Source organism: Taudactylus pleione, unplaced genomic scaffold, assembly GCF_031769625.1.
Source record: "Taudactylus pleione unplaced genomic scaffold, aTauple2 ptg000571l, whole genome shotgun sequence".
Classification (NCBI taxonomy): domain Eukaryota; kingdom Metazoa; phylum Chordata; class Amphibia; order Anura; family Myobatrachidae; genus Taudactylus; species Taudactylus pleione.
This window is the reverse complement of record NW_028284973.1, coordinates 7,673,351-7,698,959: the sequence shown is the minus strand read 5'-3', so window position 1 is coordinate 7,698,959 and position 25,609 is coordinate 7,673,351. Positions and strand designations below refer to the sequence as shown.

Genomic DNA, 25,609 nt, shown 5'->3' with positions numbered 1-25,609 from the left:
CACCCTCTAACCATCTACCTGATAGATTGTGATGTTTCATGAGAAAGTATGAAGTTTTATTATTCTACAAGTACATATAAGCATGCACTGACACCCCTGGCAACCAGTGAAATATTGCCTTTCATCAGTCCATTGCAACTTGGATTAATAAAGATGAATAGGTAGTTGGTTGCTATGGGTTACAATAAGTTTGTGATCACTTTGTAACGTGAAATAAGCTTTACCATTTAATGTACCTGACACGTCCGCACGGTGGATACAGCTGTTTTGAGGGCTTTCATACGTCCTGTTGACAATCTCAGTGTGAACAAGCGGCATGTGGACCCCGGAATGTCGGCGATCTGAGGTCGGCAGGTGTAACATGCTACTTGCGGTACAGCTGAATATGTTGCTAAATGGTAATGTTTATAACTGTACTGCTGACAGGTGTAAAATTCTGAAAGCGACATTGTACACTTACCGATCTAACGGCGCCCCCAGTTTGTGCTGGTGACAGAAGCACTTTCATGCACCCTGTAGCCGCTGAGTGCCTGCATTTATTGCCGGGCAGGTTTCATTGTGCAACCAAACAAAACATCATATGTATTTTGTTTAAGCCAGAAACCTATATATTCATATTTTTGCTTGTGACATATCCAGTGCCCATTAAACACATCATTCAGAACATCTGCTGTCTCTCGTATTAGCTGCTGTTCCTGACAGCCTTTGCTTGTTTACCTGCAGATACCGGTTTGGAAGCAGCAAGCTGGAAGACGTGATGACCCTGTAATATGGGTGAGCATTTAGCTTGCTTTGCCTATTGTCTCAATGCAGATTGCAGGTCCTGGCATCTGGGGAGTGTTAACTATATTGGATTGTGTACCTGTGAGTGTAGCAGACCAGCCCCCTATGATGAGGTTCCAGATCTCGTACTCCAGGGGATTGTTGGGTGCAGGGTCCCTGCTATAAGAACGCTAGATGTTCTCTTGCAGCCAGCAGAATGAAATATGGCGTAGTCCATGGACACGTAAGAAGCCGCTATAGATGTGAGCGCTTGCTCAGGTAGTCGCATCTCCTTCCTCAGAGACCCGGTGTGCAGGGGCTTTATTGGGACACTGAGCCTCCAACTTTAATGAACCACACACTGACATAAATTGTAAAAGGAGAGAACCCCATTCCTCTTATCATCTATATGGGGGACACTGCAGCTATACAGACTACATGAAACAGCACCATTGTGCTTATAATGATTCCAGATAGGACCAGTGCTAGGAATGTCCTCCACTATGCTCAGTGCCACACCTGAGGCTGGTTTTTCTCTCTCAATTACCTACAACTGGTTTATCGTTCCCTACATAACCCAATTCACACTCCTCCCCAACAAAACCCTCAACCATTACCCATCCCTTTACCTTCTCCGGCCTCCTCTTCCTTCTCCCATCCTCCTCTGCCAACGAATGGTGCCACAACTGCCCACTGGTGACCACTCCCACCGCAAAGACTTCTCCAGGTCTATGGAACACGCTTCCACAACCAATCAGAATGCTCCACAAGAGAACAGATATCTAAATGATTCTTAAGCACCACCTACCAGTTCCCCACCGACAGCAAGTGCACTCTCACTGGCCCACATTCCCGTTCACTTCCTGCCGCCTCCGGTCTCTGCCCCTCCTCGTGTTCATGGCCGTCTCTCCTCCGGTCTTCCCCATCTTTGTCCACCTGTGCTTCCATGTATAATGCCTTTCATTCTGTACTATGCTTTGTTATTTCTATACCCGGCCTATTGCTTGTCATGTTTTATGCTCTGTTTTGTTGATGGTATTCCGTGTGTTTCCTGTTCATTATGTTGCTTTTTTTCCCCCTCTGTAATGCGCTGCACGATTTTGTGATCCCGTATAAATGTACCCAAATATTGTTTGTTGCCACTTACTCTCTATAATGTTGAAGGAACTTTTTTTTTTTTTTATCAGTTATTTGTTCAGAGGAGTAGAGGCGAGCGTTGTGTTTTTTTTGTTTATGTTTTATATGCCTGTATCTTAAACTTCACATAACCTTTACCTATCTAGTGAGCTTATGTATTGTTCCCGGCAGGATTTTGGGCAGGCAGAGCACACTGGTGCAGGGGCAGTATTGCGAGCGTGGCCAGACGGTGACTGCTGGGGGGCCCCAACGACGTCACTAATTGAAGCGTGCCAGCCGGCGGCGTCACTAATAGGGGCATGCCGAACAACTACAGAGGTGCCGGGCTTCCCCCAAGCTCTCCCTTAATGTGACGGCAACTATTCACTCGGCGACGAGACAGCAGCGGCCAGGCAGTTTTAGCAGGGCGTCTGCTAAAACAGCCTGGCGTGAACACTATCTACGCTCACCCATTTCTACTGGTGTGTGTGTGTGTGTGTGTGTGTGTGTGTATTAACAGTCAAAAGTTTTAGAACACCCACAATTGTTCAAGATTTTTATTTAAGTTTGTGCAGTTTAATGACTCCTCAAAGCAGCAGATATATAACTACCAAACGCACTTGTGTCTTTCCACAATGGAAATCAAATATTGTTCTGGAAGTTCTTACAAACACTGTTGTAGACATTATGTCAAATGTGTTGGACTTGTAGGTGCTTTGCTTTCACCCTACTGTCCATTTCATCCCAAACCAGCCCAGTGGGGTGTAAGCCTGGAGCCTGTGCCGCCATTCCATGATTTGAAGCCTATTGTCTTGTTCTTTTCCTGGAAGGTAGCTCTGACCTAGGCTGGAGGGCTGCTCAGGGTCATTATCTTGCTGTAGGATGAACCCTTGGACCAACTAGACGTAGACCACAGTGAATGGCATTGGCGCTGCAAATTGCTGTGGTAGCCCTTTTAGTTCAGGGTGCAATTCGCCGACTCGAGATCCAGCAAAAGAGACCCCGACCATCGTGCTTCCTCCTCCACAGGTTTATTTACAAGCTGCGGCTTGCCGGGATGAGGGTGTTTTGCTGTTAAAAAAAAAAATTGCTCTTTTTTAAAATTTTGGGCTTAAACATGCCAGGAAGAAAGACACCGCTTAGTAAATAAGCCCCACACACTGATGAACCATCCTTTTGCCTGTTTCACAGTGTGCAAAAACCCTGCATGATGAACAATAGATTTCATTGGTCCATAAAACCTTCCTCCAGTCGTCAGTAGCCCGCTGACGGTACTTCATGGCTGGGATGAGCCTCTTTGTCATTGGTGCAGAACAGTTGTGAGTCCTTTACGCATTACTTGTTCCCTGATAAAGGCCTTTTTTTTTTTTTTTCCTTTTTTACTGCTTACCTTTTGTGCTATTTCAGATTATTAATTGGATTTGATTTTCTTAAATTTCAATAAAAACATGAAAACTGGGAGCGTTCTAAAATTTTGACCGGTGATGTGTGTAAAGTTTTTTTTTTAGTTATTTATTTTGTCTATAATTCAGTTTTCCCTTGATGCATTTAGCGTTTATTACAAACCCCTGACTCAGTGACGGACCCCAGTCTGGACATATGTTTCTTGTCCCTGCAGGATTACCATGTTATTTTGCTTCACATCTGCAGCGGAGGACAAAGATTTATCTACGACCTGGATACCGTGCTGCCGTTCCCGTGTCACTGTGACCTATACATAAAGGAAGCTCTGCGTTCAGATCACAATATTCCTAAGGACCTAAGAAGGTATAGTTTGGATATGTATGATCTAGGTTATTTCTCTCTCGCTCTCTGGGGTAAATTTACTTAGTCATGTCTGCCTCGTGTTTGTCCATGTTTAAACACGGATAGGATCAATTTGAAAACGGGAGTTTAAAAAAAATAAAATAAATAAAATCCGGTAATTTACTAAGCTCCCGTGTTTAACTGGATCTTGTTTTCCGATGGTGTATGTGATCGTTCCTACATTTGTTCCCCATAGCCCAACACTCCCGAACGAGCAGACTGCACATATCGGTGAGATACCAGCCCCGGGCTCTGTGAGACAGTTCTGGTTCTAAAAATACAGGGGACAAAAGTGTGCGGGATCCCCCGTATTTTATGAACCAGCACTGGGCTCTGTGAGCCGGTCCTGGTTTAAAAAAATAAAATAAAATACGGGGGGGGGGAAATGGTTTGGGGTTCCCCATATTTTTTAAAACCAGCACCGAACTCAAACTAGCCAGAGTGTAATGCCACAGCCAGGGAATCCTTTCACCTGGTCACCCCGGCCAAAGCATTAACACCCCAAGCTAGTCAGCCCAAGCCGGGGATCTCGGGAGGTGGGGATCCCCCCAGTAACATGAATAGACTGTAAGCTGTCAAGAGCAGGACTCTCCTCCCTCATGTGCTTTCTCTCCTTTCACTTATACCATCATCTCCTGCCCGGTTCCTACAACGGTACCAAACCCTTGGGTTCTGCCGCCCTGCTGCTTATTTGGGTATTATGAGTGCTAATGCAGCAATGTTTAAAAACCATGTCCTGCAATGTTTTGTACTGTAAGTCACATTTTTATTTATTTGTTCATACTGTTTCTCTTTTTTTTGTACCTTTTGTAAGGCAATGCAGACCTTGTGTCTTTCACATTTTATTACTGTAATTCCTCCATTTTGGAAGTCACAGATTGTAGTTCACCAGATGTGCAGCAGGTGGCAGTCATCACTAGAGTATGTGCAGTGGACTCTGGCCTTCCCTGACTGCAGAAAATTCTCATATGTGACATGAGCTCTAAATAAAACAAATTATCTTCCTTGAGAAACGCAGGGTCCGTCTAAACTGTTCGGGGTATAACAATCTGCTTTGTTACTGAGATCTGTATCGCAATAAATAAAGATCATGGAAAAGGTTTGATTTAGAGAGGAATCCAGGAATTATGTATATTGGGTTTCGTGCTGTAGTTGGGCCTGTTCTTGCGTGTACACGCTTAGGACCAGTGACCAATGATTTGCAGGCGGGGGGTGAATGTTAGCCCTTATGTACACATAGGCTTCAGAAAATGACTGAAGGGGTCATGGGAGCAGCATTCGCTATTCATGGTCTGTCATTCATTTTCTAAAAGCCCATGTGAACGAAGGATGCACTTGGCATAAGGATCGGCAATCCCTACAACCATGTCTGTAGGCGTTGTCCTGACATGTGAGCGGAACTGTTTTTTTTAGTTTTTATTTTATACAAAAAAAAAAAATAACAATGGTAGTTTAGTACCATATAACAGTTTATAGAAAATACTGGGGTTATTTAAGGTGAAATGAATGCTGTTCACCTCCATGTAATAGCTAGATCCACAGAACATGATGCCCCTATAGCTCTGTCCCGCTGCCTTTTCCTCTGCATTAAGAGCTAATATCCCAGTGCGGGGGGTGACGCATACATGGCTCCGTATCACCGCAGTCCACCATTCCAGCAGACTCGCGCAGTCCGTTTAATCACGTCAACCGTGACAGATTATGTATATATCTAGATTATGTATATATCAATGTAATCATTGTCATGATTATTATTATCATCTTCAAATAGTATAGAACAATTAACCCCTTCACCGCTGAGGCTGTGCTGAGCATATTATGGCACCTTTCAGGGGCTGGTGGCGTGCCGGTATCTGTAACATGTTAATGCCGTTCCCCACAGAAATCATACCTTGTTATTTTTCAGAAGCCCATTATTACCATTATTCTGCTCATTCCTTCTGGCATGGCAAATAAAAAAAAAAAAAAATGTGGGGAAATGATGCGTTTATTTTTGACTTAGAATAATTTGCGCTATTGGTATTAATATTGTGAACTTTGGTATGTGAAACAAAAAATACTTATAGTACACAACAAATGTTTTATTTTCTAGTACATAAGAGTATATGTGTGTATATATAATGTGTGTGTGTGTGTGTATATATATGTATATGTGTGTGTATATGTGTATATATATATATATATATATATATATATATATATATATAATTATACACAATTCAACAGTGTTCTCCCCAGGCTGTTTTTATTGCGGGTGCGCCACCCGGCACTTTGGGAGCCTGTAAGTATCTGGGAACTGTATAAAAAGGACCAGATCCTACAGACTTTGCAGCTTTTCATAATCAGACAACTGGGCCTCTAATAAGAGGAGAATTAACATATAAAAATGTTATTTCAAGTTTAAATCATTATAAGCTCAGGGTTTAAAACATTTTATTATTGCGAAGGCCCCACCCGGCTACTTCTTGATACCACCCGGCTGGAAAAATTTTCTGGGGAGGACACTGTACAATACAATCTACAAAAATAGAAACAACCGGTTGTATTTATAAAACCATAACATATCTATACACACAATTATATTAATCATAAAAAGGATGTAAGACTGGGCTAATTGTATAATGATCACTCATAGTAGCCAAATTACTTTATGTAACATTGTAAGGATGTTGTCCTCTTTTTATATAGAGTGAATGTTAATGTTCACCTGGCCTCTCAATTCTCACCTGTCTTTCCACTGAAGATAGACGATATAATATGTGGACAACACAGATGATTGCTTTCAATGGATAACATATGATGATCTTCCGTTATACTGTTAAATTCTCCACTTGTGTGGGATAATCGATCCCCAGCGAATAACATAAATAAATATCCAGATGCTTAAAGACGGTAATTCAAAGGGAGCCGTGTTTGCATGTCATGCTACACGGATCTCCCTAAAGTCCATAAGTACCCAGAGCTGTGAATGGCTGTGTGCAACAATGAAGCAGCGGTTTTGCTCTCGCCTGTCATTCCACACGTCAACAGCGTCTGACTGTCTCTGTTTCATGCCAAGTGCCAGTGCCTGGCTGCAGCTCCCGGAGCATGCACTTGGTCCAGACGTGGGTCTGTTCACGTCCAGCAGCTAGCCCCTGTCTCAATTGTCTCCACAGGGCAGCTGATATCCCACGTGTGTAGAAGGGGAAAGTTTCAATAGCAAAATGTTCCAATATGGGTGAATACCCCAAACGATAACCAATCCACTTGGTGGCAGAGCAGGTAAGTCCTCTAACGCGACGTGAGACAGAGACAGTCAGACGCGGTTGATGTGTGGAATGACCTTGCCAGACGGCAGGTGAGAGCAAAGCCACGGCTTCATTGTTGCGCACAGATTTGTGGACTTTAGGGAGATCCGTGTAACATGACATGCAAACACGGCTCCCTTTTAAGCGTCTGGATATTTATTTGTTATTCACTGGGGATCGATTACCCCATACAAGTGGAGAATTTACCAGTATAACTGAAGATCATCATATGTTATCCATTGAAAGCAATCATCTGTGTTGTCGACATATAATATCGTCTATCTTCAGTGGAAAGACAGGTGAGAAGTGAGAGGCCAGGTGACCATTAACATTCACTCCATATAAAGAGGACAATGGGCCTGATTCAGACCCGCTCGCGAGCGGGTCGATGGCCCAGTGCGCATGCGCACGACGGAGCCGGCTCCGTCGTGCGCATGCGCGAGACCCGGATAGCGACTGGGAAGCCGTCGCTCCGGGTCTCGCTACAAAGGGGGCGTGCTGTCAATGTTGAGTGACAGCACGCCCCTTTGGTGGGTGGGCCGGGGGCGTGTCTGCCCAGACGGAGGCGTTTCCATGGGAACGCCTACCGTCTCGAGCCGGCCCCACTGACCTCACAAGTGATGTCAGTGGGAGTGATTTTGGCTCTGACAGAGCCAAAAGCACTCTTGGGCTTGCGGCAACGAGACCCTACCGGAAGGGTCTCGTCGCAAGCCCGATGGTCGTGATGGTCAAGACCATCGCGACCATCATCATGGACACTTGCATAAGCTTTGGGTGGTAACCCACAGCTATGCGAGCAGCCAAGAGGCCGCACCATTAAAAAAAACAAAAAACGCCCCGATTCAGAGCGGGCGGCTCTGAATTAGGCCCAATAATCCTTACAATGTTACATAAAGTAATTTGGTTACTATGAGTGATCATTATACAATTAGCCCAGTCTTATATACTTTTTAGGATTAATATAATTGTGTGTACAGATATGTTATGGTTTTATAAATACAACCGGTTGTTTCTATTTTAAAGATTTTATTGTACAAATATATATACTCTTGTATATGTTATATAGCACACAACAAATTTTGTTTTATTTTCTAAGTATTTATTTTTTTATTTCACCTATCGGACTTCACGATATTAATACCAGTAGCGCAAATTATCCTAAAATAACATTACTCTGTGTTACTATACGCTGATACCAATTGGGTCAATGTGTAGGAATAAATCTTTCTGTATGGTCACAAGCATATAGAGGTATTTCTTGCTGCTGGTTATTACAAACATTTATAGAGTGTATATTATATATTCTAAAATAACTAGCGCTCGGACAAACTTTTCGTTATTATTTTTGAGGAACATGCTACTCGTACTTGCCACTCAAGTGGTTACGGTAATATATTTTGAAGGTCAAACACATTAATATTGGGAGAGACATTTCTCACCTGAAGAGTTTACTACCTGGAAAAGCAAGTTAGGAATAAGTTGCTATGGGGGCCAGCAGAGTATTAGACAATATAGTGTTTATTGTACTCTTTCATTTATGTAAATTTTTTCACCCTCCTTTTTTAATTTTTTTCTTCCAGGAAGCTAAGGCTGATTAGGGCAGATGAGTTTCTGAGGACTTTTGCTTCTGACCGCTCCCACATGAAAGACCCCGACAATAAGTGGAAAAAGCCGCCTCCGGCGTATCCGTGTATCCGAACGATAGGTCAGTGACTTCTCACTGTACGTCTCCACTTCTGTCCGTGCCGATAAAGCTGTGTGTGGCTTGTCTTGTCCTCTCGCATTCCATACGTCTTCCATGGAGCAGTATTGTGGTGTGTTTTTCATTGTATTGGGGAGGATGAGACCCGAATATGCTGTACCCTCTGCATTGGATACAAATGTAGCCGGAACCCATCGGTGTCCTATTCCTAACTCTGCTGCTGATATAAATACATGGCTTAAAGACTCGGGGGAGTGCTAGAAAGGAAAAGCAGTGCATTCAGTAATGGCCGCAGTAGGGCATGTCCTCAGCTGTACATGAAGGTATATTTTATCCAAAGGGGATTTCCACCTTCAGATAATTTTTTTAAGGAGATGGCCGCCTCCTTTTGGTTGTGTAGCAGTGCCCTAGTGGAGGCAGGGGATTTGGGACCCTTCACCTCTTTACCAACCACCCACAGAGAGTGAATATTCTTAGAAGTGTGGCAGGAGCCTCAGAGATTATTACCCCTGTTACTCTGTCAGACAGAGGGAGGGTTAGGCCATGGGAACACCTGAAGCGTTTAGAATCCTCGATTCTACGTACTGCATGGGTCTATATGGGGTGATGAAGGGAAGGGTCACACGAGGGAAACGGATGATGCAGCGGATGGGGGAAGGTGGAACACGCTCCATTAACGAGGTGATGTACAGCATCCCTTCATTTCTTGTGTTTTATTTACTTTCATGTAGAGCCCCCCCCCCCCCCATCACTTGCATGTATATGTCAGTGTATAGTGAAATCTGGTGCCCCGCTAAAACAACATGGCGTGTGCCGTCCCCACCCGCGGGCCGCGCTGTCCCGCAGGTGGGAAAAATAGTTATTCAGCGATCACCACCTGTGAATAGATGCCATGCGCACGCCATCTGTTCACAGAGAGAGGAGAGGTTGGGGGCAGCCCGGCATGTCTGTAAGTGCTGGGCACTTCCCCAAAAGTTATGTAAAAGGGTCATGTCTTAAAGACACACACCCTTTTCCTCATGACCACGCCCCCTTTTCGGGCAAGTGCTACAAGCTACAGTGTCCTTTCTAGGTCTAGCGCTCTGCCCGGTGCAGGACCTGGAGTGAACACTAATTCATGGATGCATTGGTCAATGGCATAGTGTAGTTGTAATAATGCGTTCTACCTGGGACCCCTGCAGATCGCCTTCAGCGCTGCCCGGCTGTACCCGTAACAGGAGAAGCCGGATTAAGCAGTTCCATGCTGCCATGTTGATCTCTCCTAGAATTATTGATCATCAAAGATCCCAGATAAGAGTGACGGGACCCTGCTACATTGAACCAGTGGTTTACTTCTGAGTAGGGAGAACCCACCAAAGTACTATTACTGGGAAGGGAGATGTGGCAACTATTCTAAAGTTTAAAACATTATTTAAACTCCTTGAAGTGCAGTAGTCTGGGCAACACCGTGCCTCCTGTGTACCATTGTCTCCCCAAATAGCTGCAGTTACATTGTGGCTCTCGGCGTCATTTGCATGCACTGAATGATTAATGACTGAAAGTTTCCACTGGGAGCAGGACTGTAGGACACTGTCAGGGCACTGGGTAACCTAAAGTGAGACAAGTAAAGAGTCTGCACTAGTTCAAAAAATATTTTAGAAATAATTATTAACAGGACATTACGTACGAATTATTGTATACCAACATTGTGGTCCATCACAAGTATTAAAATTTATGGATGACTCTGTTGGTGGTGCGTCCACGGGATTTGTGTAATACACATAAATAAGAGAATTTGTTTGCAAGATACAAAAAATGAGGGACAAATATGCCTTTGTCCTACATTATAATTACTTCACTTTCAATAATCATTTTCATATACAGATAAGAGGAACGGCGATGGGGGCTGCCTGCGCACCCACATACGCCAACCTCTTCCTAGGGTGGTGGGAGAAAGAGCATGTTTTTCAAGATTGCAATGATATCCATACCCGACACATCATTAGTTGGATGCGCTATATAGACGACATACTAATGATTTGGGATGGATCGCAAAATGAACTTGATCTATTCGGCAAATACCTGAATAATAACAACATAAACTTGAAACTTTCATGCAATAGTAGCAGTACCAGTATTGCCTTCTTGGATCTTGGGATCTTTAAAGGAGCTAATAATAAAATCTGTTCAGAGATATACAGGAAAGAGACTTCCACGAATAGTCTACTGCATAACAGCAACTCTCACTCCCCCCCCCCCCCCCCCACTGTCAATAACATCCCGAAAGGTGAATTCTTGAGATTACGACGTAATTGCTCAGATGAAGATTCATTTTGAGACTCTAAGTAAAGATCTCACATCCAGACTGCAAGAAAGGGGATACAGTAAAAGATCAATTAAAAAAGCCCAAAATTAAGTCTCAAGAACTCAAAGAGAAACTCTGATCTTCGGTGAGAAACTCGTAGAAGAAAATACCAATGTGATAAGGTTTATAGGTGATTTCTGTAACAGCTGGAAAGAAGCTAGGGACTCACTTCAGAAACACTGGCATATCCTACTATCAGATACTGATCTAGCTGCCAGTCTGGAAAACAGAGTCAACATGAGCTGGCGAAGGGCACCCAACCTTAGAGACCGCTTAGTCAAAAGCCATTTTACTTAGCTCCCCAAAAAAACATCTACCACTATTGGTAGCCACCCGTGCGGCATATGTGGATATGGTCACTGATAAATTCGGCCATTTATTAAGATCGAAGAGTTTTTCAATTGCAGAACTACAAATTTAATTTATTGCATTACATGCTCCTGTGAGAAAAGATATGTCGGCATGACATCAAGGGTGATGAAAATCAGGATCCTTGAACACCTAGGCAACATACGAAATGCTGAAACTGACATCAGGAAAATGAAACGGCTTACGACTGCGGCTAGGCATTTCCACCTTAAACACTCTGGACGGGCACAAGATCTCAAGGTTTTCACTTGGCCTTAGAGGGGATGATTTGAATAAGGCCCTCCAAATAAAAGAAAGCGAGTGGATCTTTCGCTTAGGGACTTTAATGCCCACAGGCTTAAATTAAAACATTTCATTCTGGTGTATTCCTTACTGAATGAGTTATGTGTCTATTACCCAGCTATTATCCATCTGTTTTCTCTTTATATTTGACTATATAGACCATACTACACAATTGTATGACCAATTTCCATATTTATTTTAAATTTTTATTTTATGATCAGCTTTATTTATTCATTTTTATTCATTCTTTGTAATTGCATTTTTATTTATTTTATATTTTTTTACTCATGCACTCTCTCGCTATATTTCTTCCTTTTATATTCCGCAGTTTATGACTGCCGCATTCTTCCCATACCTCCCTTTCATTTTTGCTGCTCTCCTATTCACCTTGCATCTCGCATATCCTTTCTTGATCCACCACTCAGGACTTGTGACACTTATCCACTGTCAATTTGACTATATTTCACCAGAAAAAATATTCTTCTCACTATATTTTTCTTCCTACTTTCACCATATTGCGATGTCATTTTGTTTTTACATATCTTCATCTAATCTTAGCAACACTTTTGGTTTTCAGTCACCTTTTTTTCTGCCTATATATCCCCCATTCCTATTAATCACCCAGTTCCTTGTTTTTCCATTTATTTTCCCTTTTCATTGTTTATTATTTAGTTTCCCCCTTCCCCTTCACTGTTTTCTTCCACATATTTTAATGTCACCACCATCCCCCTTTCTGTTTTTTATTATTTTTCCTTATTCATTCTCATTTCCTTCTGTCTCTATGCTTGGAACAATCTCAATTACATAGGAGCCTTTTGGACGCTTTATTGCTTTAATTTTATTCTTGTAAAAAAAACAAATTCTTATTGTTTTCTTATTATTTCTGTGCTATATACCTATTTTGTTTTAATTTTCATAGTTGTATTTCTTATTTTTAATGTGTTATGTTACTTAAGTAGATTCTCCGGCGTTCTAGATTATCAGCAACCACAATGTCTCTCTTTTTTGTTTACATATGCAAATTTCCCTATTCCAAACACTCCTCTGGACCTCTGTCTCACTTGCGATTGGCAGAACACTAACCTCACGCTGATAGGCTTCTCCTACAGCCACTCTTAAATACAGCCCTATGACTGGGCACATGTCCTTTAATTATCAGTAAGCAAGAGCGAGTTTCGGTGATCAGGTGACCAAGCCGTCCCGGCGAAACGCGCGTCCTCACATTTGCATACAGCAATAGGATCTCCTAACACAGGGCACTGCAGCCCCGGTCCATCAACCCTTAATACAGGTACTTTATCCATCTCTCCAAGGCGCTCTCTCATCTGAGTCCTTAGGGGATGAATCCCCCCTGCAATGCCAGTTGGTAACAGGGGAGAGACGCTGCTACTATCTCAGACAGCAGAAGCGCTGTCTGTTGTTTCACCTGGCTTAAACGTGTCATTTACTCTCTCATCCCTTGTTTGATTTAGACAAGGGAAAGCAGAGGTGACTGCAGGTACTTTTTACCCCAAGCCTTATTTTATTCAGCAGTGCTTTCTCTATATCCCCATCTTTGTGACAGATTTGTTGGTGTATACCGTGTATATTTATGTATATTCCTTTTTGCTATATCATTTTTTTTATCTTTTTTTTTTTTTTTTTTTGTGGTACTGTATGATTTCTATATTCTTACTCACCTGCCACTCTTAATCAACTGTTATAGCCTATTTTTGTCATTACTGCTTTTTTCTTGTCTATTGATTAATCATCACACAACTAGAGTGTCTTCTCCTTAGAGTTAGACCTCCTTGAAACCTATCCCTACCTATGTGATACTTAGCACAATGTTTATATACCAGTGTACATTGATCGTTTACTCGCTGGTGATATGTTATTGGTATGCATAAAATTCATTTGAATTGTTGTTGTGACCTGTTTCATAATAAATTTTGACTAATCCAATTAGCGCCATCATTATTTATGATGGCTGTTCTAGACCGTTTGGCTGCAGTAAGCCGATAGATTTCATAGAATATTCCGTGCTGCTAAATTTATTTATAAGCACGATCAATTTGGTTGTGTGTATATATATATATATATATATATATATATATATATATATAATTATTATTATTATATATTTTTTTTTTTTGTGTGTGTGATTTACCCAGCCCTCTGTGATTTCAACATAGTACTTGGGGACGGAGATCCTTCATACTTATATTTTCGCCTTTTAAAAACCTAGCTAACATTGCAATATTAAGTATTTATGTATATGCCCATATATGTTGACATTCATTTTCTTATTGTCAAGTCTATTTATAGAGTGACTAAGAATCCATACATATTATTAATTGTCGCATTTGTGCAATTTTTACATTACGTTTGTGTTACACCCATATTACCTGCGACCATTCGTTCTTATTAGCTAGGTTATATCCTCTATTGACTATTAAATTGATCCTGATTGGTCTTAACTGTTATTTTTTTTAGTTTTTTGACCCTCTTATTTGTTTATGTAAATTGTTTATATTGTTAGTTGCCTATGGGAGAGAACTTATTTTAAGGTTCCTTTATTAAACGTTAAGTTTTAACATATTTCAGCTTATCTTTGCATATCACACTTTTTTCAAGAGTGCCCCAATAAAGGCATATTTGTCGTTCTCTCTTTTTTTTGTTTCTTGCAAAAAATTCTCTTATCACTGGGTAAGCCAAGCCGATGGGCTGTACGTCTGTCCGCAGGGACAGCTAAACTACTTTTATCCTTTTACACTTTTTTATTCCTTTGCATGAGAGAGGGGAGCGCTGGGTAAAACACTGGTTTCTCCTGATGGGCTCGGGGCGGGGCTGTGACTGAGGTGCTAGCTTTACATAGAGCTGCTGAGAGCTCCTCCTGATGGGCTCGGGGCGGGGCTGTGACTGAGGTACTAGCTTTACATAGAGCTGCCCAGAGCTCCTCCTGATGGGCTCGTGGTGGGGCTGTGACTGAGGTGCTAGCTTTACATAGAGCTGCCCAGAGCTCCTCCTGATGGGCTCGGGGCGGGGCTGTGACTGAGGTGCTAGCTTTACATAGAGCTGCTGAGAGCTTCTCCTGATGGGCTGGGGGCGGGTCTGTGACGGAGGTACTAGCTTTACATAGAGCTGCTGAGAGCTCCTCCTGATGGGCTCGTGGTGGGGCTGTGACTGAGGTGCTAGCTTTACATAGAGCTGCCCAGAGCTCCTCCTGATGGGCTCGGGGCGGGGCTGTGACTGAGGTGCTAGCTTTACATAGAGCTGCCCAGAGCTCCTCCTGATGGGCTCGGGGCGGGGCTGTGACTGAGGTGCTAGCTTTACATAGAGCTGCTGAGAGCTTCTCCTGATGGGCTGGGGGCGGGTCTGCGACGGAGGTACTAGCTTTACATAGAGCTGCTGAGAGCTCCTCCTGATGGGCTCGTGGTGGGGCTGTGACTGAGGTGCTAGCTTTACATAGAGCTGCCCAGAGCTCCTCCTGATGGGCTCGGGGTGGGGCTGTGACTGAGGTGCTAGCTTTACATAGAGCTGCTCAGAGCTCCTCCTGATGGGCTCGGGGTGGGGCTGTGACTGAGGTGCTAGCTTTACATAGAGCTGCTGAGAGCTCCTCCTGATGGGCTGGGGGTGGGGCTGTGACTGAGGTACTAGCTTTACATAGAGCTGCTCAGAGCTCCTCCTGATGGGCTCGGGGTGGGGCTGTGACTGAGGTACTAGCTTTACATAGAGCTGCTCAGAGCTCCTCCTGATGGGCTCGGGGTGGGGCTGTGACTGAGGTACTAGCTTTACATAGAGCTGCTCAGAGCTCCTCCTGATGGGCTCGGGGTGGGGCTGTGACTGAGGTGCTAGCTTTACATAGAGCTGCTCAGAGCTCCTCCTGATGGGCTCGGGGTGGGGCTGTGACTGAGGTGCTAGCTTTACATAGAGCTGCTGAGAGCTCCTCCTGATGGGCTCGGGGCGGGGCTGTGACTGAGGTACTAGCTTTACATAGAGCTGCTCAGAGCTCCTCCTGATGGGCTCGGGGTGGGGCTGTGACTGAGGTACTAGCTTTACATAGAGCTGTTCAGAGCTCCTCCTGATGGGCTGGGGGCGGGGCTGTGACTGAGGTGCTAGCTTTACATAGAGCTGCTGAGAGCTCCTCCTGATGGGCTCGGGGCGGGGCTGTGACTGAGGTACTAGCTTTACATAGAGCTGCCCAGAGCTCCTCCTGATGGGCTCGTGGTGGGGCTGTGACTGAGGTGCTAGCTTTACATAGAGCTGCCCAGAGCTCCTCCTGATGGGCTGGGGGCGGGGCTGTGACTGAGGTGCTAGCTTTACATAGAGCTGCTGAGAGCTCCTCCTGATGGGCTCGGGGCGGGGCTGTGACTGAGGTGCTAGCTTTACATAGAGCTGCTCAGAGCTTCTCCTGATGGGCTCGGGGTGGGGCTGTGACTGAGGTACTAGCTTTACATAGAGCTGCTCAGAGCTCCTCCTGATGGGCTCGGGGTGGGGCTGTGACTGAGGTGCTAGCTTTACATAGAGCTGCCCAGAGCTCCTCCTGATGGGCTCGGGGCGGGGCTGTGACTGAGGTGCTAGCTTTACATAGAGCTGCCCAGAGCTCCTCCTGATGGGCTGGGGGCGGGGCTGTGACTGAGGTACTAGCTTTACATAGAGCTTCTGAGAGCTCCTCCTGATGGGCTCGGGGTGGGGCTGTGACTGAGGTGCTAGCTTTACATAGAGCTGCTGAGAGCTCCTCCTGATGGGCTCGGGGTGGGGCTGTGACTGAGGTGCTAGCTTTACATAGAGCTGCTGAGAGCTCCTCCTGATGGGCTCGGGGCGGGGCTGTGATGGAGGTACTAGCTTTACATAGAGCTGCTGAGAGCTCCTCCTGATGGGCTCGGGGTGGGGCTGTGACTGAGGTGCTAGCTTTACATAGAGCTACCCAGAGCTCCTCCTGATGGGCTGGGGGCGGGGCTGTGACTGAGGTACTAGCTTTACATAGAGCTGCTGAGAGCTCCTCCTGATGGGCTCGGGGTGGGGCTGTGACTGAGGTGCTAGCTTTACATAGAGCTGCCCAGAGCTCCTCCTGATGGGCTGGGGGCGGGGCTGTGACTGAGGTGCTAGCTTTACATAGAGCTGCTCAGAGCTCCTCCTGATGGGCTGGGGGCGGGGCTGTGACTGAGGTACTAGCTTTACATAGAGCTGCTCAGAGCTCCTCCTGATGGGCTCAGGGCGGGGCTGTGACTGAGGTGCTAGCTTTACATAGAGCTGCTGAGAGCTCCTCCTGATGGGCTCGGGGTGGGGCTGTGACTGAGGTGCTAGCTTTACATAGAGCTGCTCAGAGCTCCTCCTGATGGTCTCAGGGCGGGGCTGTGACGGAGGTGCTAGCTTTACATAGAGCTGCTCAGAGCTCCTCCTGATGGGCTGGGGGCGGGGCTGTGACTGAGGTGCTAGCTTTACATAGAGCTGCCCAGAGCTCCTCCTGATGGGCTGGGGGTGGGGCTGTGACTGAGGTACTAGCTTTACATAGAGCTGCTGAGAGCTCCTCCTGATGGGCTCGGGGCGGGGCTGTGACTGAGGTGCTAGCTTTACATAGAGCTGCCCAGAGCTCCTCCTGATGGGCTCGTGGTGGGGCTGTGACTGAGGTGCTAGCTTTACATAGAGCTGCCCAGAGCTCCTCCTGATGGGCTGGGGGCGGGGCTGTGACTGAGGTGCTAGCTTTACATAGAGCTGCTGAGAGCTCCTCCTGATGGGCTCGGGGCGGGGCTGTGACTGAGGTGCTAGCTTTACATAGAGCTGCTGAGAGCTTCTCCTGATGGGCTCGGGGTGGGGCTGTGACTGAGGTGCTAGCTTTACATAGAGCTGCTGAGAGCTCCTCCTGATGGGCTGGGGGCGGGGCTGTGACTGAGGTACTAGCTTTACATAGAGCTGCTGAGAGCTCCTCCTGATGGGCTGGGGGCGGGGCTGTGACTGAGGTACTAGCTTTACATAGAGCTGCTCAGAGCTCCTCCTGATGGGCTGGGGGTGGGGCTGTGACTGAGGTGCTAGCTTTACATAGAGCTGCTCAGAGCTCCTCCTGATGGGCTCGGGGTGGGGCTGTGACTGAGGTGCTAGCTTTACATAGAGCTGCCCAGAGCTCCTCCTGATGGGCTCGGGGCGGGGCTGTGACTGAGGTGCTAGCTTTACATAGAGCTGCCCAGAGCTCCTCCTGATGGGCTCGGGGCGGGGCTGTGACTGAGGTGCTAGCTTTACATAGAGCTGCTGAGAGCTCCTCCTGATGGGGGCGGGGCGGGACTGTGACTGAGGTGCTAGCTTTACATAGAGCTGCTCAGAGCTCCTCCTGATGGGCTCGGGGTGGGGCTGTGACTGAGGTGCTAGCTTTACATAGAGCTGCTCAGAGCTCCTCCTGATGGGCTCGGGGTGGGGCTGTGACTGAGGTGCTAGCTTTACATAGAGCTGCCCAGAGCTCCTCCTGATGGGCTCGGGATGGGGCTGTGACTGAGGTGCTAGCTTTACATAGAGCTGCCCAGAGCTCCTCCTGATGGGCTCGGGGCGGGGCTGTGACTGAGGTGCTAGCTTTACATAGAGCTGCTGAGAGCTCCTCCTGATGGGCTCGGGATGGGGCTGTGACTGAGGTGCTAGCTTTACATAGAGCTGCTGAGAGCTCCTCCTGATGGGCTCGGGGCGGGGCTGTGATGGAGGTACTAGCTTTACATAGAGCTGCTGAGAGCTCCTCCTGATGGGCTCGGGGTGGGGCTGTGACTGAGGTGCTAGCTTTACATAGAGCTGCTGAGAGCTCCTCCTGATGGGCTCGGGGTGGGGCTGTGACTGAGGTGCTAGCTTTACATAGAGCTGCCCAGAGCTCCTCCTGATGGGCTGGGGGCGGGGCTGTGACGGAGGTGCTAGCTTTACATAGAGCTGCTCAGAGCTCCTCCTGATGGGCTCGGGGTGGGGCTGTGACTGAGGTACTAGCTTTACATAGAGCTGCTGAGAGCTCCTCCTGATGGGCTCGGGGCGGGGCTGTGATGGAGGTACTAGCTTTACATAGAGCTGCTGAGAGCTCCTCCTGATGGGCTGGGGGCGGGGCTGTGACTGAGGTACTAGCTTTACATAGAGCTGCTGAGAGCTCCTCCTGATGGGCTCAGGGCGGGGCTGTGACTGAGGTGCTAGCTTTACATAGAGCTGCTCAGAGCTCCTCCTGATGGTCTCAGGGCGGGGCTGTGACGGAGGTGCTAGCTTTACATAGAGCTGCTCAGAGCTCCTCCTGATGGGCTCGGGGCGGGGCTGTGACTGAGGTGCTAGCTTTACATAGAGCTGCCCAGAGCTCCTCCTGATGGGCTGGGGGCGGGGCTGTGACTGAGGTACTAGCTTTACATAGAGCTGCTGAGAGCTCCTCCTGATGGGCTGGGGGTGGGGCTGTGACTGAGGTGCTAGCTTTACATAGAGCTGTTCAGAGCTCCTCCTGATGGGCTCGGGGCGGGGCTGTGACTGAGGTGCTAGCTTTACATAGAGCTGCTGAGAGCTCCTCCTGATGGGCTCGGGATGGGGCTGTGACTGAGGTGCTAGCTTTACATAGAGCTGCTCAGAGCTCCTCCTGATGGGCTCGGGGCGGGGCTGTGACTGAGGTGCTAGCTTTACATAGAGCTACTCAGAGCTCCTCCTGATGGGGGCGGGGCGGGGCTGTGACTGAGGTGCTAGCTTTACATAGAGCTGCTGAGAGCTCCTCCTGATGGGCTCGGGATGGGGCTGTGACTGAGGTACTAGCTTTACATAGAGCTGCTGAGAGCTCCTCCTGATGGGCTGGGGGTGGGGCTGTGACTGAGGTGCTAGCTTTACATAGAGCTGTTCAGAGCTCCTCCTGATGGGCTCGGGGTGGGGCTGTGACTGAGGTGCTAGCTTTACATAGAGCTGCTGAGAGCTCCTCCTGATGGGCTCGGGATGGGGCTGTGACTGAGGTGCTAGCTTTACATAGAGCTGCTCAGAGCTCCTCCTGATGGGCTCGGGGCGGGGCTGTGACTGAGGTGCTAGCTTTACATAGAGCTACTCAGAGCTCCTCCTGATGGGGGCGGGGCTGTGACTGAGGTGCTAGCTTTACATAGAGCTGCTGAGAGCTCCTCCTGATGGGGGCGGGGCGGGGCTGTGACTGAGGTGCTAGCTTTACATAGAGCTGCTGAGAGCTCCTCCTGATGGGCTGGGGGCGGGGCTGTGACTGAGGTACTAGCTTTACATAGAGCTGCCCAGAGCTCCTCCTGATGGGCTGGGGGCGGGGCTGTGACGGAGGTGCTAGCTTTACATAGAGCTGCTCAGAGCTCCTCCTGATGGGCTCGGGGCGGGGTTTTTTTTTTCTTTTAAATATTAATACATTAATCAGCAGTGAGAACCTAGACCGCTCCATAACACCTATGCACCAAAGGTCTTAATACCATTCAATGTTTACCATGAGATGTTTGTCCTCAATGTGTATGTAAAATAGTGTCCTCTAGGGACCAATAATATTCCAGCTGCCACTATTGCACACCATTACCGCTCTGAAAGCAGTGCTTTAAGGTGCATCGGACTAGGGGTCACCACCTACATGTGGATCCTGTTTTGATTTTGGTGGTGCAGAAGCAATCTGTAGCCAGTCAGATTAGTGTAATGTTAACAGCAGCACAGAGTGTTTTTATAGAGAACTGTTGTGATGAGACCATTGCCTGCCCAATCATTTCGTTATGTTAGTGAGGATAGGGACAAAGACAGTATGGGCTGATTTCAGGGGTGCATACGTGCGCGGCATCGTCTTTATCCCAACCGATGTTGACAATACGGGGACGCCCCCATACAGCGACGACAATCCGTCTGATGCACCATTGAAGCTTGCACCAGCCCTGGGGCAGAGGCTACTTTCCCTTCTGAACATGGCGTTCTGTGCCAGCGCTACTGCGTCTTTAGACGCAATTGCTAGTGAAAGTGGCACTCCCCAGCAGCACAGAGTACATCAGGAAATTAGTGATGTGTTAGTGAGGACAGGGCTGCAAGTTACAGGGGTGGTGACATGATGTGAGGAGGGGAATGGAGGCAGCAGGAAGCCACAGACTGAGCATTATACAGCCATGGGCAAACGTTTTGAGAATGACACAAGTATTGGTTTTCACAAAGTTTGCTGCTTCAGTGTATTTAGACCATTTTGTCAGATGTTACTATGGTATACTGAAGTAAAATTACAAGCATTTCATAAATGTCAAAGGCTTTTATTGACAATTACATAAATTTTATGCAAAGTGTCAATATCTGCAGTGTTGACCCTTCTTTTTCAGGACCTCTGCAATTCGTCCTGGCATGCTGTCACTCAACTTCTGGTGCCCCCATCCCGCGGTATGCAATCGGGAAGCCGACTGCCTAAATACCGGCAGCCGGCTTCCCGACTGTCATATCCCGGCAAGGGTGAAATGCCGGGCGACTAGATGTAGACGCCCACATTTCCCCGACGCCGGGAGACCGGCGCCCGGCATCACGACCGTAGTGATGCCGGGCGCCGCGAGCGGACAGCCGTAGGGGGGGCGGGTTAGGTTTACGGCTCCCGAGGGGGACTTAGGGTTAGGCACCCCCCCCCCCGGGAGGGTTAGGGTTAGGCACCCCCCCGGGGGACTTAGGTTTAGGCAGCGGGGAAGGGGGTGGTTAGTGTTAGGCACTTGGGGGGGGATGTTAGGGTTAGGCACCCCTAAGGAGGGTTAGGGGGGTTAGGTTAGTAGATACTCACCTATCCACGATCGGGATTTCCAGCACTGTCGGGCTTCTGCTGCTTCGAACTCTGCTCATGTCGGGCTGCCGCCCTTGCGGCCGGCGGTATTTCATACCCATTCCTAACCCGCAGCTGAATCAACTTTTAGGAGACGGTCCTGGCGCTTGCTGGACGTTCTTGGGCGCCCTGAAGCCGCCTTCACAACTATATAACCTCTCTCCTTGACGTTCTAGATGAGCCGATAAATGGTTGATTTAGGTGCAATTTTACTAGCAGCAATATCTTTGCCTGTGAAACCCTTCTTGTGCAAGGCAATGATGACCGCACGTGTTTCCTTGCAGGTAACCATGGTTAACAGAGGAAGAACAATTAATTTTCAAGCTCCACCCTCCTTTTTAAAGTTTCCAGTCTGTTATTCTAACTCAATCAGCATGATGGAGTTATCTCCAGCCTTGTCCTCATCAACACTCACTTGTGTTAACGAGAGAAACACTGACTTGTCAGCTGGTCCTTTTGTAGCAGGGCTGTAATGCAGTGGAAATGTTGTTTTTGGGATAAAGTTCATTGTCATGGCAAAGAGGGACTTTGCAATTAATTGCAATTCATTTGATCACTCTTCATGACATTCTGGAGTATATGCAAATTGCCATCTTAAAAACTAAAGCAGCAGACTTTGTGAAAATCAGTACTTGTGTCATTCTCAAAACTTTTGGCCATGGCTGTATAGTGGTAGGGGTAGGGTCCCCAGCAGCACAGAGTATATCAGGAGATGAGGGATATGTTAGTGAGGACAGGGCTGCATGTTACAGGGGCAGTGACATGATGTGAGAAGGGGAATGGAGGCAGCAGGAAGCCACAGACTGAGAGTTATATAGTGGTAGGAGTAGGATCCCCAGCAGCACAGAGTATATCAGGAGATGAGGGATGTGTTGGTGAGGACAGAGCTTGTATGCTTTGAACACAGCTTTCACATATGTGCACATACAATATATAAACAATGCAGACTTTGATACAAGTGTACAAAAGTGAATGTTACTAGTCGGGGCATGCTGGTATTTATATACCCCTAATATAGGTGTTGTTTTTTAATGTTACTCTGATATGAAGATTTTAAAAGCTTGTTTTCATTTTATTTACTTTTTGTTCCAGAATCCTGTATGAACTTGGAGGACTTTATCAGTATGGAGGCACAAGCGGGCTATGGCACGGTGTACACATTAGAAGAATTCACAGAGCGTTTCAGCACACCCGTTTGACATTTTGGTGTCCTAATTCATGAAGACAATGCAGCTGAACTCTCCATTGTTCAGAATAAGTTTCCACCTTGCATAATTCATTCATTGCTTTGTAAGTGTCCCTTCGCTCGGCTGCTGTAGCCGTCCAGTGCGCGGAGAGGACCCTGATACAGGGAGAGGTCATACAGCGAGCTCCGTGTACCTGATCTCTCTCTCTCTTTATCACCAGCAGATACATTTAACTAAACCTACAGCTAAAAGACAAAATAACCATTGTAGTGATACAGGGAAATTTCCTAAAAAAAAAAAAAAATAACAAAAACCACACAATTTGGAAACTCGACATTAACCGACCGTATTCCTCTCCCAGGTCCTATGACGATGGCACTGGAAAATAGAACTGGATTCTGTGTTTTTAAAAATATAAAATGCTGTTAATGGACGTTCTTGGTTCATTTGGCAATAAAAATATAACTTGCTCTACTTGGTAATGTAATACGTGGTGTTGTCAAATTGAAGGCACATTAAATGTTATTTTTATTTTCATTATTTGCCCTTTTGTGTGTGTTTCTTCAAACTCTCCTCCACTCCCCCCCCCCCCCCCCCCCTCCTACCAATCCATCCCATTGCCTTTACTGAATAATCGCACCATAAGCTGGATTTATTGCGGTGTTAATAAGATTTCAGGGACTAAATACAGCTCCGCACTCATCAGATGTGTTCATTAGGGAATGCTGTATTTAAGCCACAATGATAGAAACTAAATTTATATCTAATCTGTTTGAGTACTACTTCTGATTTATCAGTCCCCCCTGGTAGATCAGCAATAATATTACCTCTCACTAGTGCTGGCTTGATCAGTCCTCCACATTGAGGTCACTTTTTAAGTTCGATGTACTGTTTGCAAGTCTCAGGGGAACAAAGGCCCTCATTCAGAGCCACTCGCTAGCGGCAGTACGCTCGTTCCGAGCGATGTTCGCACATCTGCGCATGCGTACGGTTTTTAGTACGCATGCGCGAACCAGTCAGTGCGGCCGAAAATCGTTGGTACGCAATATAGCGAGGGCCTGCTATTTTGAGTGACAGAATGAGGCGTATGTGGGTGGTAACAGGGGAAGGTGCTTGAAAACGGGGAGTGGAGATCCGAACGCAGGCGTGCTTAAAGGTCAAAACAGGCGTTTTAAGGGAGTGCATATTTAATACAGCAGCGTCATTGACCACGTCACTTGGTTTTTTTTAACTCAGAACTGCTCGCAAAATAGCGGTTGAAAACACCAACCACAAGAATAGCGAGCAGTTCATACGCTGTACGATGTACTCGATTAATCTAATAAATAGCGGACATGACGTATGGTGCGTGCGGCCAGGGGGCGTTTTTATCAAAAAAACGAGCGTATGTTTTGCTCGCTCGTTCAGACTTAGAGGTGGGAACAGACTGCAATTTGCGAACGGATCATTTGAATAGCCACCCCTTGTTTTTGAACGAACGACCACAAATAGCGAACGGCTCTGAATCAGGCCCAAAGGCTTATACTGGAGAATAATCTCCACTGTAACCAAGCTGCAATCACTCTCGTATTGTAGACTGTACAGAAAACAGTTTGCCCTCATTAGTTCCTTACTTAAAAGTAAGTTATTTGGAAAGATTACGTCCATACATTGTTTGTTTTTGCATCTCTAAGTGCTGAATAATCGTGGTCTTAATCACATTTTGTATTTAATAAGATTATTCATTTTTTTGTTTTGTTTGGACAAAATCTATAAAGAGTCAATCTGGGCAGGGTGGGAGGTCGCGAGTCTGGACAATGATATCTAATATCTAATCTGTTTGTTCCTTGGGGAAATGGGGGGTTGAGTCTGATCCAGATTCCTATTTATGAGCATCTGGGAATAAGTTACGTGTAAAGCGTAATAATGTTACAAATAAAGTTTTGAGGATATACAAAAAAAAGTAAAAGTGATGAAGAATTTGAACAGCAGACGCTTGTGCTGCAAAAAAAAAATCCACAGTTTCTTTAAGGAATGGAAAGATGGAAAACGTTTTTGGTATAGCTTGCATGGACCGATTTTCGCTAGTAAGGTACAGTATATTCTGTGACGTAGTGCTGTTGGCAAAACAATGGTAAGGTACTCCGAAACAAATAAGTACAGGAAAGTAGTGTGATTCCGCGTATGCGCAGTGCCGCACATATCTGGAGATGCGTATGTTGCTGCGTCTCCAGCCTATGTACCCGGTTTATAACAAGTTCTTATCTGCAGCATGGGTAGTTGTATCTGCCTTTTTAGAGAGACTTCACCTGACAGCATAGTTGTGTTTCATACAGGTCCGAATGATCCACATTTACTGTATTCAGCCTACGTTAGACTTCCTCTGTCCCATCGCTATACACAGGTGTGAGTGGCAGAATTACATCAGTCTACATAGGGACATGTGACTGCACTTCTCTGTGTGTGTGTGTGTTGTGTAGTGCAGTACTTATGCAGGTTACAAGCTGATTTGGGAACACTTTAGGCTTGCCTAAAAGCCCTCGTTTGGGCTAGTCATGCAGTGTCCTGTACAGCTGGAATCGGTATGATTTACCACCGGTCCTATGCCCGGTGGTTGGATTCCCGGCAGAGGAGGAAATCCCGATCGTCCAAGGTAAGTATTGTCTAACCTAATTCTATCCCCTAACCCTAACCTTCCCCCCCTGTGCCTAACACTAATCCCCCCTTCCCTGCCGCCAAAACCCAAGTCCCCCCCCCCCCCTTCCCCTAGCCTAAACCCAACCTCCCAGGGGGGTTCCTAACCCTAAGTCCCTCCGGGAACCCTAAACCCTCCCCCCCACCCCCCTGTGGGTATCCGCGCGGTCTCCCGGCATCAGTAAAACGATGGGCGTCTAGATTTAGACGCCTGTCATTTAACCCTCGCCATGATTAAGCAGTCGGGAATAGGTCCGCCGGCTTCCTGACTGCATACCGTGCAGCTAAATGCTAGCGTGTCCTATATGTGTAATCTGTACACACCCACACTTCAGA

General features: G+C 46.5%; 1 protein-coding gene across 3 annotated transcripts in view; it reads left to right on the top strand.

The window, feature by feature from the left end:
- The window catches only part of NTAQ1 (N-terminal glutamine amidase 1), a 33,081-nt gene extending 9,944 nt beyond the window's left edge, over positions 1-23,137 (top strand). For 2 of the 3 annotated variants that reach the window (XM_088453119.1, XM_088453117.1), the window contains exons 3-6: positions 724-774; positions 3,497-3,645; positions 8,552-8,676; positions 22,506-23,137. In XM_088453119.1, the coding sequence (XP_088309245.1) occupies positions 724-774; positions 3,497-3,645; positions 8,552-8,676; positions 22,506-22,612 (432 nt within the window). In that variant the 3' untranslated portion in view covers positions 22,613-23,137. The remainder of the gene's footprint in view (positions 1-723; positions 775-3,496; positions 3,646-8,551; positions 8,677-22,505) is intronic. The other variant, XM_088453118.1, reaches the window with a different exon arrangement.
- Positions 23,138-25,609: the final 2,472 nt, after the last annotated feature.